General features: G+C 37.5%; 1 protein-coding gene across 4 annotated transcripts in view; it reads right to left on the bottom strand.

The window, feature by feature from the left end:
- Window positions 1-383: 383 nt before the first annotated feature.
- The window catches only part of LOC117430677 (synaptotagmin-2-like), a 79,806-nt gene continuing 65,691 nt past the window's right edge, over window positions 384-14,498 (bottom strand). For 3 of the 4 annotated variants that reach the window (XM_059003483.1, XM_059003484.1, XM_034051032.3), the window contains 6 exons: window positions 11,022-11,153; window positions 10,326-10,493; window positions 7,794-7,961; window positions 7,525-7,642; window positions 6,601-6,734; window positions 384-6,451 (listed from right to left, as the gene is read on the bottom strand). In XM_059003483.1, coding sequence (XP_058859466.1) covers window positions 6,260-6,451; window positions 6,601-6,734; window positions 7,525-7,642; window positions 7,794-7,961; window positions 10,326-10,493; window positions 11,022-11,153 — 912 coding nt within the window. In that variant the 3' untranslated portion in view covers window positions 384-6,259. The remainder of the gene's footprint in view (window positions 6,452-6,600; window positions 6,735-7,524; window positions 7,643-7,793; window positions 7,962-10,325; window positions 10,494-11,021; window positions 11,154-14,498) is intronic. The other variant, XM_059003485.1, reaches the window with a different exon arrangement.

The raw sequence follows: 14,498 nt of genomic DNA, 5'->3' as shown, positions 1-14,498 counted from the left end.
ACTGATCAGAGCTGATAGTTTGATCTGGTCAAGCAAGTTCAAGAGACAATGCTGATTGAAGAGAAAAAAAACAGTACATTTAAAAGCCCTTTAATGTCAATTTCAATGGATTGTTGTCTGCACTTTACTGTTCCATGAATATATCTGTAAGAAACCAACATATATTTGTTCCAATTCTCAACTATTGAAAGTCAACAGCTTACTTGCATTTGTTGGCATTTCCAGCAGATTTTCCTGTAGATTTTCAAATTAATTTTCTTATTAGCTTTAGCAACATTATTACAAGTCCCATGACTCTATATATCACAAAGTATATTAATAAATAGACAAATACATTAAACACCAGAATGGCACCTTATTAAATAAAAGAACAGGAGACAAAGATAGCTAAAAGGCCTTTATTTCCTATATGTTCAGTACAGAGCTGGTAACTTAACATGATAAATTTCTATCGAGATATTTCATCATATTTGGTTCCCTTGAAGTCTTTACAAGGGTTGCTGATGCATTGATGTTCAAGTTCATGGTTGCTGGAGCAACATTTGCAAAGTGTCCCATCAAGGGGTAAAGCATGCTTTCCACAGAAGGTACAATACTGACATGAACGCACCACAACATTAAGAAAGACAGGGAAAATTAAGTACAAGAAACCCTATACCCACCCCCCACCAAATAACAGTTCTTTGGATATTATTTTACAATTGAGAAGGGATGGCATGACCAGTCCTGAAATGGAAGACATTTGCAGTTTCAGTGCTGGGCTTTACCTACAGATGGTGCTATTGTGCAGGAAACACTGTGATCCATATTTTACAATACCACCACCTGGTGGAATACAAGATGCAGTGCAAGACATAAATTAATAAATATGTGAGAAAGCTCTTAAACTCCGGTTATTTACATCATAATGGCAAAGCATCTCTGCTTGCAATGTTTATAATATAGTCATTCTACTTTAAAGTCTGTTTTATTAGTGATACCCATCTAATTGTATCTATGCATGGTGTTTAAAAGACGGTTGCAGGTAGACAAATAGCAATGCAGAATATGCACATGAAGACCAATTACACTCATAGATAACCTAGCCCTATATCAACCCATGCAAAAACCCCATACAGGATCTTGGAGGATAACATCAAGATTTGAAAGCATATGTACAGTATTAGATAATGTATGAAATGAGAACTGCACTATTGGAAAGGTTGTGCACACTAGACAATAGAAACCCAATTAATCACGTTATTTATTTATTTATTTATTTATTTATTATTATTAATAGTTTGGGATAGATTTATCATGGATCTGATCGCTCACATTCCTGCTTCATTTCAATAGTAAACTGGTACCTATACAGGGGTAGTTTTGATAGATAGGGCTGAATGCCTGGCCAGTGCTTGAATTTGATTTTATAAGCATCGTAAGGATAGACTCACACTTTTATTTAATGTTTTCCCTATCAAGTTACTCCATACTGTACATGAGGTTTTTACTTAGTGCCTAAGTTTTTTTTGTATGGCATCACATGTATTATTTTACCTAGTTGCATTCTCTACTAAAATATTACATATTTCAAAATATTCATAATACTAAAAACAAAAATATATTTTTATATATAACTTCTTCATTTTTGTTTGGGGAATATCTGTTTCACCTTGAAAACAGTAATCTTTCACACAATATAAATCATAACATATCCATTTGGGGGGGGGGGGGTGTAATAGTCCCAAATTCAAACACTGCTTCCATTAACCCATAGAATACTGGAAGAATACATTTCGGAAATGTTATTTTGCTCACACATGGATGGCTACACCATAAGTGGACTATGCCACATAATGTAAATTTTCTGTTAACAAAATGTACATACTTGCTGTATTATTGTAAAAAAAACTAGTTATTATTTGTCAATTTGGACAGTACTACTTCATCAAAGAAACCCAGCACATTTTCTGAAATGGCCCACCCTAGTCTCAGTATGAAACCAACCCAATAAGAGTGTTTCTGATTGGCCAGGATAGCTTCCATGGCAACTCAGCACTGCAAGTCTCCAACATACTAACTATATAGCAGGTGCCATACTAGGCTCACGACTTGACAGTGTGAAAATTGATGACATTGATATTCTTTAAATGGCTTTAGACTGACACTGTTTGGTTAAACAGCAGTCTTAGAAACATTTCAAGAATATCCAACTTTATTTTATACAAAAGCTTATGAGTTAAGGTTCATATACAGTTTGCTAGGGAGTGGCTTGCAATCCAAAATTTTAGTGAAGAAAAATAAATAAAATAAAAAACATTTTCTATATTATATTACATATTATAATATCATTGTAGTAAGTATATCAACAACAAACGGTTGTTATACTTACTATAACATCACAAACAAAATGATATACAACAATGTCCACATGGATGCATTTGTGTTATTCAAAATGTCTTCAGCTTTGGATTTTGTGATACAAGTTACACTATATGTTTGGGTTTACATCCTAGACAAGGTCTTCTAATCAACAGCAGTTCTAAGGATTCAAAGCATTCAAAAAAAGGAGTAAGTTGAAGTTGCACTACAAGACTACACGAAAAACAGTGACGATATAAGTAGGTTAGGTTCTATGTAGCTGAACTCTAAAGGTATTAGTGTTCATATGGCTTTCTTGTTTTTAATAATCTGTATATACACTCACACGCACACACACACACACACACACACACACACACACATATAGAAGAAGTTGCAGTTAAAAAGCTTGGAAGCATGAGCATAGGATTATCTTAGCAGACACAAAATATAGCTGCTTTAGAAAAGGACATATACAAGGGGTTCCAAGTTTCAATATCTGTTGAGGTTGTTATGTTTCCAATGGAACTGATTCACTAGCATTCATAGTGCTCTCTGAGGCATGTTAGCAGCACATACAGAAGGGAGGTCTTTATATTGGCAGTAAAAATACAAAAGGACAGCAATTTTATAAAATGAGTGTTATAAAAGAATGCTCATTACTGACGTGAACCGAATCATCATTTCAGACAGATGATCTCATTGAATCACTCACTGTGCTCACGAGATGATGATCCTATACCAGGATCAACAGCAGATATTACCAGAGCAGGACAGACAGTACATATCTTGTTAACAGATTCAAGATTGTAAAGGAATTTGTGAAAAATAAAAATAAATAAATAAAGTGCTATGATCATTTAGAGAGTATAGCACATTGATTTGGATGTAACTGGTCTGTATCAATTATTGACAAATCTACAGTATCAAATCTTTGAAGTACCATAAAATCTGTTTTTCTTTACTTCTGCTCTGTAGTGTAAAGTGTACGTAGCAGGTTGCATTCTGCATCTTTAAATAGACATGTTTTTTGTATGGGGCACCTCATGCCTGCACCTCAAAGACACAGTAAGGTATGTTGGGGGATAAATGCATGACTTCAACTTGGACACCCTTGTATAAACTTGATATATATATATATATATATATATATATATATATATATATATATATAGTTTACAAACAAACAAATAGGAAATACATGAACAACAACATGAATCAGAGACGTGTTAACACTAAAATAGTTAGCAGACATGCGTTTACACCATTGCGTTGGACTCACACAGGACTATACACAACACCCTTTTGCACATGAAAATCAGGCAGTTCAAAGTTTGTCTATTGAAATTAAAAATCTATATTTTACATTCTTTCCCATATCCATTCGCGGAAAATACAGATTCCGTCACATAGAAAATATACAGTCAGTGCATGTTTTCTTTTTTTTTGTTTTCTTTTTTTCTTTTGTTTTTTATTAAAATGGCAAATGATACACACATACACGATAGATTCTTCCTCTCTTTAACACATGCTGCTATTTACAGTATTGTATTGAAACATGCAGTATAAACAAGTTCATCTATGTATATATATAGGCAAAACTACACACCGATGGAATCGTTATTTTAGTTCATAGATTTTTAATTGGAACACAGGGAGAGGCTCAGATGGCTTAAAAAATATGAAGTTTTGAAACCGAGTGGCTGTATTGCATTAATATAGATATAACCACAAAAAAAAACCCAACAAAAAAAATACCTTGGACATTGGAAATAAAGAGACAGAATACTTCATTTAAACGAGCCTTAAAATAATAACCTGCTTTATTCAATGTAACTAAAGACATTCACGTTCATAATATTGCATTTCTTACTTTTTATTTTTCCTGTTTAAAGTAACACTGAAGTATCGTGCATTTTTGTGTGTGGTCTATTGTGCCTTTGTAGGATAATTTCCAAATTAAACTGTGGTTTGTGGGTATTTATTAGGGGTGTGTTGCTCAGTAGATCGTGGCTTTGCTAAGGATTTCGTACCTTTTCTGAGAAACAGCTTGGGACACACCTAGCATATTCCCATCGAGATATTATCTTGGATACAGGATATAGAAAAGTGAACATATTGACAGTTATAAACAACTTTTCAGTTCATTCTTTCACCCCCTCATGAAATTATTAGAAAATTCTGCATCTGTGTGGAACAAAAGTTATTGTATTTCTTGCTCTTATTGTATTACTTGTATTGTAACACTTGAAATGTATTTGCTTACGATTGTAAGTCGCCTTGGATAAGGGCGTCTGCTAAGAAATAAATAATAATAATAATAATAATCTGTGTGGGCTATCGCAAGGGAACCTTAACATATAAATATCCACTAACGTGGTCATGAAATTCCTGACAAATCACAGTTTATGTCTTTTAATTATTTATAACGATATGCTTCCAATGTGTTTTTAGTGTTTATATTTATATCAGTCTTCATAAACCACGGTTTTATTGCATCGTTTTTTTGTTTGTTTTTTTATCAGATGAGAAACCTATGAAAAAGAAGGCAATGGTTTCCGTTGTCGCCTCGTCACTGTGGAGTTGTCTTTGTACCACTAGGGGTCACTGTGGTACACTACTGGTCTGGTCAGAGGTTATGTGAATATGTGTTTGTCTAGAGTGGAGCTCTCAGTAAAGCCAATTGAGGTTGTATGAGGGGTGATGGGGAAGGCAGGTGGTAGATTGCAGGCAGTTTAAATTAGATGTCCCCAAACTCTTGAGGCATGGCAAAATGCCCTTCAGTCTTGGACGGCAGTATCCCCGTTGAATATGCAGAAGACAAGATACATACCCCCACAAGAAGAAAAATGAATTAACTTTCTCTACTATTTTATGCATTTATTGTCAGTACTTAGTAACAGGGTTATATTACTGTTTTATAGCCACTGTCATCCCTCCACTAAATACATTTCAGCCCTCAAATGGGGTTTTGCAAAACGGTAGCATTTTTATCCTTGGAGGATTAAAACTGTGTTGTTTATAGGACGCTCAAAAACAACAACGAAATCCCCTTTTTTTCAAGCAATTGCAGATTTAAAAAAAATATGGCTGTCATTTTATCCCTAAATCTTTTCAAATTGTATTGCATTGGACAGAAAAACAAATACAGAATTAACCATTGCGTGTAACTTATTTGTTTTGTTTTACTTAATTCGTTTGATATTGTATTCCTTGATTTTAGAATATCGCTGCATGAAAATAGCGTCTTACTTTAGTCATGGTCACTCACATCAAGCGCACAGCATGTTGTTAGATTATAATGTATGAATTTTCTATCAGTAACGTAAGCTCTCTCAGTAACGTAAGCGGGGTTTTCTTTGTTACAAACTTTCAACCACTATTGTCTAGAAACGTTTTTTCTTCAAATGTGTTTCTTTAAAGGGATCATTTTCAGAACATCTTGGGTTTATGTTACCACATTGCTTACCTTTGATACTAATTCACAGTATAATCATACGTTCCCCCTGCAGACACAGGCTGTATCTGCAGGATGTTAGAGATGTCATTTTACTAATATACCTATAAAATGCATGTCGTACATCGCAACCTTTTATCAATTCTTCTCAACACGGAATCACAGAACCTTAAATAAAGCAATCACAAAACATTTAAAACTAAAACTTGTATGCATTTTAAACGTATACAAGTGAACTGATCTATCCATCTCGTCCAATTTACATGATTTGTTGTTAGTTTAAATCAGTTTTTGAATATTAGAAATCATGTTGTGGTAGTTGTTGCTGGAGTTTCAGTAGGTGCTGCTGTTTATTTAATTTTTTTTAACGCTTACCATGTTTTCTAGTATCGGTAATCCATTAATTTCATGCAGTGTCTGTTAGTTTATTAGTTAGTTAGTTTGTTCGGTCAGTGTTTTTTTTTACTTCTTTTTTGCCAGTTCTGCGTCTATCTCTTCCTCAGGTTGGAGCGGGTGCCACTGTGCGATGGGTCGACGCGGGTTTGCCAACATGTCGGAAAAGTGCCTGGAATTAATGCCTATTAAGATCTTGCCGATGGCATCGTTTTTGCCAATCTTATCATAATCCAGCACTGTGACCACCACTTGGATTTTCTGTAGAAAGAAACCAGATTTCAGTTAAACCTCGCACACTCTGTCGCGCTACATTGCTTAAATGAGACACTTAGTAATAATAATAATAATAATAATAATAATAATAATACTATCAGACTTCAGCAATAGCAGACAGGTGGAGAGGGTACCTGTATTTGCTCCAGGGGGATCTCGAAGCTGAAGGACTCGTTGTAGTAGGGATTCAGCGTGTTCTTCTTCACCGTCGTCTTCTTCTTCTTCAGTCTCTTACCGTTCGCTAGGAGGTGGATTTTCACATAGGGATCTGGAGTGGAGGAGAGCACAGGGATCAGAGGGCGACAGTCACACACACACTTTGCATCAGCCCTGTCCCTACCCAAGTGCCCTGCATTTTGCCGGCCAAGACCCGCAAATTTAAATTAAAAACCGCAGACCCGAGACAGTCATTGCACAACCCACAAAATAAAACTCATATGTAAGATTAGATTTAAGGTGAATCTTGGCTGATTCCCGGCCTCGGTGCTCAACACAAGACTAGTACGAATAAGCATATGAATGTATAAAGTGGATTAAATTGCTTGGGTGATTGTAAATAACTGAAGTTTGTCATTATCAGCATATGATTGTAGGTACACTCCATTCATTGATGAGTTCTTAATTCAAGTTGCAAATTATATAATTTTAAATTAATCAATGTTGTTGCTTTCTTTTTCTTTTACTGATTCGAAATTTAATTTAAATAATTTAGATCAGATTAATCATTGTCTAAAATGTTCGCAAGGAAGGGGGGATACCCCTAACGCAAGTATGAAAATATGAAAAATACTTTCTTCATAATACAACGTGCGAATCTGCCAGTGGCCAGTGGATGGTGCCCTACAGCTTCTTACAGTGGGAACAACAATATGAACATACCATTTACATTAGTGTAAACACTCATAATCCTTTTCAGAGATTCCGTAAGAACTTTCCATCCAGCATTTAATGTTGTGCTCTTCCAGAATGTTACTTGGGAGACAGTTGAACAAACATTCTAAATGGCTCTGTTGTTTCCCGATTGGCTGTATCCAACACACAGTCTCTCTTTCACTCACCTGAGAGCCCACCCACATCCATCTTCTTCAGGTTCTTGGCTTCCAGGATGCAGACAGTGAGCTTCCCTGCCGTGGGAACGTAACGCAGAGAGATGCAGATATCTCCCAGCTTCTCAGGCTGTGGATATGAACAGAAACCAGTTAGACCAGGGGGAGGGCTACACAGTACCAAGAAATACAACCCAGTTAAACACAATATCCAGTAAGGGTGTGCTGCTACTTGCTGGCATTAACCACTGGGGAGTACTAGATTGTCCTGCACTACCCACCTCCTCTTTCTCCACACTCTCCAGGTCTCTCCACTCCTCAATGGGCTTTCCCAGATCCACTGTGTTCATGGGCACCTTCACCTCTCCGATGATGTCATGCTTTGAGAAGCGGTCAAAGTCGTAGATCGCCATCACCAGGGTCTTTCCTCCCAGTTCCTCGTAGGGGACCTAGCGGGTAAGCGTAAAGAGCAGCCAGATCTGACATGAGCGGTTCTCATTACAACACAGTTTATATACACTGGCTTCATATGCCATCTGAGAGGGTTCAGTACCCTCCCATTAAATGATCTTTGCGATGAAATCTTCTGATCCATGCTGCACACAACTACTTGGTGCCACTTTGTAGTGCTACAGAGTCCCTATGTCCATTTGACCTTAAACGGATATAAATTGCACTGTACTGTATACCTCGCAATACTTGTGCAGTACAGAAATTCATATACTGCATTTTCATTAACCTTAATTAACTAATACATTTTTTAGAAAGGTGAAAAAACAGTGTCAAATTTGACAAATCAATGGCCCAACAATTAACACCCTATTCCCACTATCAAAACATTGTGTTAAAGTGCTGTGCAATCATGGTGTGCATATGGTATTCATAATATAATTCAACCAGGACATTTGTTTTATCAGCTGTGTAGCCTTAATATGGAATCTTCTCTTTGCATAAGAAATAGAAGAGTTAATTAAAGGCTGGAGCAAACGCTGTGAGTCTCTTGTAAATACCTAAATATGTCTGGAAGACAAGTGGTTAATGAGCGGATGCCTGCACTGCCTTCCATTTTCTCTGCTCCTGCTACGCTGCTAGAGTGTCTGCAGTATTTTTGCAAAAGCGATGTGCTAAGCAGAATCTCAGTGCCCTTGGAATCTCAACAGCTACTTGATTCCTGACAGACTGTTGTGTCAGCAGAAAGGGCAGGGCATTATTCTTGGGTCAGGATTGAATGCCACAGCTTTTAGCTTTCAAAATCAATGACTCCTGGCAGATCGGAGATATAGGGATTTTTTGTGAAAACCCAGCAACAACATGATCTCTGGGCAAGGACTTGTGAGCCTGGCCTCAAAACAGTTTTAAATTGACTTGCCTATCTGTTACTTTATCTGTTCTATATCACACCTTTAGAGACAAACTTCTATCTTTCAATTATATAATTTTATAGTTTCTTCTTTTTTTATTTAGATCGCCAAATTATTTCACCCTTGTGTTTCTCCCCAATTTAGAATGCCCAATTATTTTTGCAGGATAACTGAAGACCAATGGCCATCCTTTCATCTGTCTCTTAAGCCAATCGCCTCTTTACACCCAGGAGCTCTACAGCCAATGTCATCGACCTACTAGCCTGTGGAGTATAAAGACCAGCCCTGTGGGTGCCTGAGCTCACAGGAAGCCTGGCCAGCAGGGGCCGCTGTAGTGCGGTGAGGAGAAACAGTCCCTCAAGGTGTTGAAGATCAGCAACTTCACACAGCCAGGATGAGAACCTGCACTCCCTTGGTTGCATGACTTACCCTGCACACCACATGGTCATGCCTTTAACAGGTGAGCCTTTAAAGACCCTTCCAATAGACAGCACGTTTAAACTGTTGCATCATTAGCTTGTGTTTCTGTCAGTTATAGATGAGGTATTTATATACAGTGTACTAATAGTAGAAAATGGCACCCAATATACTTGTGTGTATTAAATGCCATAGCTGCTGCATTAGGCTTGTGCTGGATAAATGTCAAACTCATACGAAAGCCAACACAATATTTACCAGTTCCTTATATATCTATACCAGGGATCTCCAGCCCTGGCCCTGGAGAGCTCCTATCCAGCGGGTTTTATAGGTGTCTTCACATCATCAGTGGCTAAAGATCTGAAACACCTGTTAATCTTGACTAATTAAGCCAATAATTGGTTCAATTAAGTAACTGAGAGACTGGTTGAAACAAAAACCAGCTGTAGCTCCAGGACCAGGTTTGGAGACCCCTGGTCTATACAGTACTGTAGTATAACATTGGAAGGTGCTTTTGATAGTGTAGTATTTGTTTTCTTGTTATAATTGTGGCATTGAGTAAGGGGTGTTAGCTAGCCTTCAGTAATTAGGAAAAGAAAACCGCAGACGAGAAGTACAAACAAACACTTGAAGAGTAATGGAGACTTCATACTGGCTAAGCACCTTAACAGATGGTGGGGAAACTCTTAGAATTACATGCCAGCTTTGGCAAATGACAGTGCTGTTAAACCTTCATTTTTTTAACTTGGAGTTTTCAAATGAACTGTTAACAGTTGATTAGTTAGATAGCCATACAATGTGTAAAGATTTATCAAGCGTTTCATATATATATTGTAGTGTGTAGGAGTCATGCAGTCTATTTAAAATAGTATGTTTTATTATATTCTTATTCTTGAATTTGACTGTTAATTAACTTCAACAACAATGACTGCCCCATTAGTTTAGATATATTCATAGCTGAGAACATCCAGCCTCCTCAGTTAATCAGACTGTGTGTGTCTGTGGAGGCGGAACCGATCCAGTTAGCTAGGATACCTTGAACGTGAAGGTCTCGTTGAAGGTAGGGTTCAGTGTCTTTTTGTGGACCTTGGTGTCAAACTTCTTCTTCTTGTCTGGCAGGATGTAGACCTTCACGTAGGGATCAGACGTGCCCCCTGTGTCCATGGAGATGAGGTCAGCTGCCTGGATAATCCCGACATTCAGCTAAAGAGGAGGAGCAAGCAAATCATTCAGGACTGAGGCAACAGCTAGACACGTAGCAAATATACTCGCTCTTCTTGCAGAGCCATTAGCTGGCTGGTTCTGATATGGTACCATGGGATGCAGTGTGTATTAGGTTTGTAGCATTCATGTTTTGAGTGGTATGACTCAGGGTCTTTGGTGATTGCTAATATAATAACTGATGAAATCTACAACCATCTTTAATATGCTTTACCATACCTTGCTATAATTTACCACGCTTGCCTATGCTTTCCCATGCTTTCACTACACTTTATTACAAGCTGCTATGCTTTTACTATGGAAGACTCTTATAAGGGGTAAACATATTACATTTGTTTTAACATATGACAAACCTTCAGTCGAATAAGAAAAATCACACATTTACAGTAAAACCCTCAATAGTGCTAAATGTAGAAATACTAAAGAAACTGAACAAAATCAATGAAAACGTTTGTCTTGACTGTCTCCATAGTAAACTGCTTTTATTTTTCATTGAATGCTCCCTCTCACCTTGTTGTCCTGAAAGTCATAATCGAGTGAGAACTGCAGCTTGCCCAGCTTCTCCGGCTCTTTCTCCTCCTCCTTCTCATCCTCTTCAGTCAGTCCCGTCTCTGCATCGTCATCATCATCGTCCTGTTTGTTCTGCAGAAACCAACCAGAGAGAGAATGAGGAGGTTAGAGAACATCTGCAGCTTCTGGAGCAGCACAACGCAGGACTAGGTACTGGCATGCTCCACTTACAAGAATCCATCTCTGTCATTCATTTCTTCCATAGCTTTAACTGCGCAATCAAAAACAGTTAGTCAAGTCAAGCACACAAACGTTTTGGCTTGAGCTTTGATTAGTGATTCATTTCTTACTGATTACCTCTGTAGAGGAGTGCTTACCAAGGTTTTACAATACATTAATAAGACCATATAATGGGGATCTGTTGGGTCTTTAATTGTATTGAATACTTCAATTCATAATATGCAGATATTTAAAAATCAACGCTAAAGATGGAACGTTTCTGCAGATTTCTGCTACTTAATAACTTAATGTATTGTTCTGCAGGTCAGACTCACTCCAGAGGTCTTGCTGCAATCAGAACCTGTGACCTACTGTACAGCAAAGGACCCAGGATGAAGCCATGTTTTTATTTTTTATACATATTTGCATTTTCTGAATTAACATATAAAGTGAAGAACCTAAAGATTTTCAGTACAATAAATGAATAGGTGAGAAAATCAACCTAAGATGTAAGAGAGGGCTGCTTTAGCCTTTGAGCCTTTGAGCGTCCCTTATGCTTCTCCACTGAATTCCTTGTAGGGAAAGTCGCAGACCTCCACATATGAGTCGATTGCTTAAAAATGAATTACTTGAAAAAATTCAAATAAACTTTTCATGAGAATTTTGGGCCAGTCATAATTAAGAATTGAATCCAGGCTTAGGGAGCAGCAATTCATTCAAGAAAAATTCTACCATATTCTTTAAAGCTGCAGGTTGTCAGTAAGATAAACCTGATCTAACATGCACCACAAAGTTTTGGATGCTGGCATCATGCTACACAAGGAAGATTGGATTTACAGACTGTTCTACGAAGGCAACGAGCTGTGGAAGATGAAGTTCTTTAGCACAGGCTCTAAGGTGAAAAATCCACTCCCTCTCTTGCAGATCTTCGGGCTACTATCATATGCGCTACATGGTCCATCTGTAAATCAGATTGATCCAATTCTTCCCTAACCCAAGTCAGATATGTATCTAGAGGCTTGTTGTTTTGGATAAACAAAATGGACAAGGTGCAATGGAAACCATCAATCTGTTCACTAGCCCTTCTTCATAAGCGCATCAGCATGCAGCTGCAATATTAAAGCATCTTTCCAAAGACATAAGACATTTTCCCTCTGTATACAGGGCTGTAGGCAATAGTTATAGAAAACCTGTCAACATATCCCTTAGGCTACATCATCATTTGCATACAGCTTTCAACCAAGATCATTTAGGCATTAATTGGGTGCCTATTTCTCACAGCTCATAATAATGGCTGAAAAAAAACTCTTCCTAATATTTATGAAGGGCTTAACACCCTATGTAGCTCAGCCACTCACTGTTAGTGTAAATAAGCTGATTTTTAAGATAATTGATTCATTGGTTGCCATAAAGCATGGAAATTTAAAGCTTGTATACTTGTCCCAATGTCAAATGTCTCCAGTCTGAATTAGGGTGCTACTTTCCATTGGTAGATATTATTAGTATACAACTGTGTCTGTTTTGTAATGATTGACAATGATCATACAGCAATGACTAGGGCAGTACTAGTTATGTAGATTGTTAATGTTGAGCCTATGGTACAGCCAATGGCCACAGCGTGCAGTGTGTCAATAACTACGCATAGTGTAGTTTTCAACCACTAGTCGAGAGAACTTTAATGATATGTTGCAGTGTGGCCAAAACAGCAAGAATGGTCAGAATTATTAAACCCAACAGTATCGAGATTGAAATTTACTAAAAGTACTAAATGCACATGAAATAATTCAAGTGCATCTTGCCATTTTACTTACTTAATTTCTCATACTATTTGTAGTTACTTCGTGGTTTTGCTTTTTTCTGATAGCACTATAAAACTGTCTTGTACTGTGCTGGACACACTGCAATATAGGGTTAAGCTGAGATAGTTAAGAAATCATGCCTTAAAAAAAAAAGCTTAACTTCAGCATTTTATCAGCTTTTGGGTTTCTGCCAAAATGTCAGCCTTCTCCTAATTCCCGAGATACAGCATTTTGTGAGGCATATCAGAAGTGAAATACTAAGCAGCTTAAACTCGCCCTGAAGCATCTTCACCAACTCATCTTGTGAGAAAGGAAAAGCTCCAACATTCACATCAGCCCCTCAGCTTAGAGCTGGGGACCGTACAGCCCTGTGTGAGTAGCGAGCCCTTTGCCGGACACCTACCGTAGCGCCGCAGTCCGGGAGGGTCAAGATACACAGCAGACAGATAGACAGAGAGCAGGAGAGGAGAGCAGAGAGAGAGGAAGAGATTGAACTCACAGACACAGGAAATACAACAGGCAATCAACAACATGGCAGGAGAATGAGGAGAAATGAAACACTCTGCTTCTGATTACAATGTCTATTAGTGCGGAATTGCTAAAGTCCTGCAAAGACTTGAAAATAAAAAAACAATACCTTTCTAAAGCACATTACAGGATAGCACTGTATACCAACGCAACTGAGAGAGGCCAATAAATGCCATTGTGAAATGTTAAGGTAAAGTCACTGATATGCCATGGAAGTTGCTCACAACCGCCCTTTCCTCTGTTTCAAAAATAACCTTAAACGTTTATGAATTGATCTTGGAAGACCTAATGTTACTTAGGTAAGGTATTCCCAAGATTAGTGTCATTCTGGGTTGGTGAAGCAAGCTGTTAATCATAAGAACTCAGTTGAAACTTAAAATTAGATAAACATGCCACAGTCTTTCGAGTTATAACATGTTATTATAATATGTTATAATAATAATTAACAGACTTCTCATCATAAATTTTGTCATTTCATTTCCTGGCCACCCTTTTAACTAAACCAGATTCTGAGACGTATCAGAACCCCAGAACGTATGCAATTCTCCTGGCATTACTGTAGTACTGTAGTACTGTAGACCAGTCCAGGGATAAAAGACAGATATGAAAGGGCTTAATTGAAGTTTGCAAAATCCTAAATGCTGCAGATAACAAAATACTATTTCAAACTCAGCACAAAATGTAGGCCTAGAGCGCATAAACTAATGTTGGCAATCTGCTGTTTTGAATACTTTATGTGAGCTGGCGTTAATGTAGGGTTAGTCCTGTAATTGTACATTATATCAGTTTGTGATGTTTGTATAAAATGTTAGTCCTTGTGATGCTTTGAAGCCAGAAGCTGTTTTGTTCCAGATTTTGTACCTGACCTTGGGCAGATGGCTCTGTTTTAAATTCGTCAAAATTATCCATTTTATTTTTTACATTATTAATA

The sequence above is a fragment of the Acipenser ruthenus genome, chromosome 29 (assembly GCF_902713425.1).
Source record: "Acipenser ruthenus chromosome 29, fAciRut3.2 maternal haplotype, whole genome shotgun sequence".
In the NCBI taxonomy this organism is placed as follows: Eukaryota; Metazoa; Chordata; class Actinopteri; order Acipenseriformes; family Acipenseridae; genus Acipenser; species Acipenser ruthenus.
The sequence above is the reverse complement of the archived record's forward strand: the minus strand, read 5'-3'. Positions and strand labels throughout refer to the sequence as shown.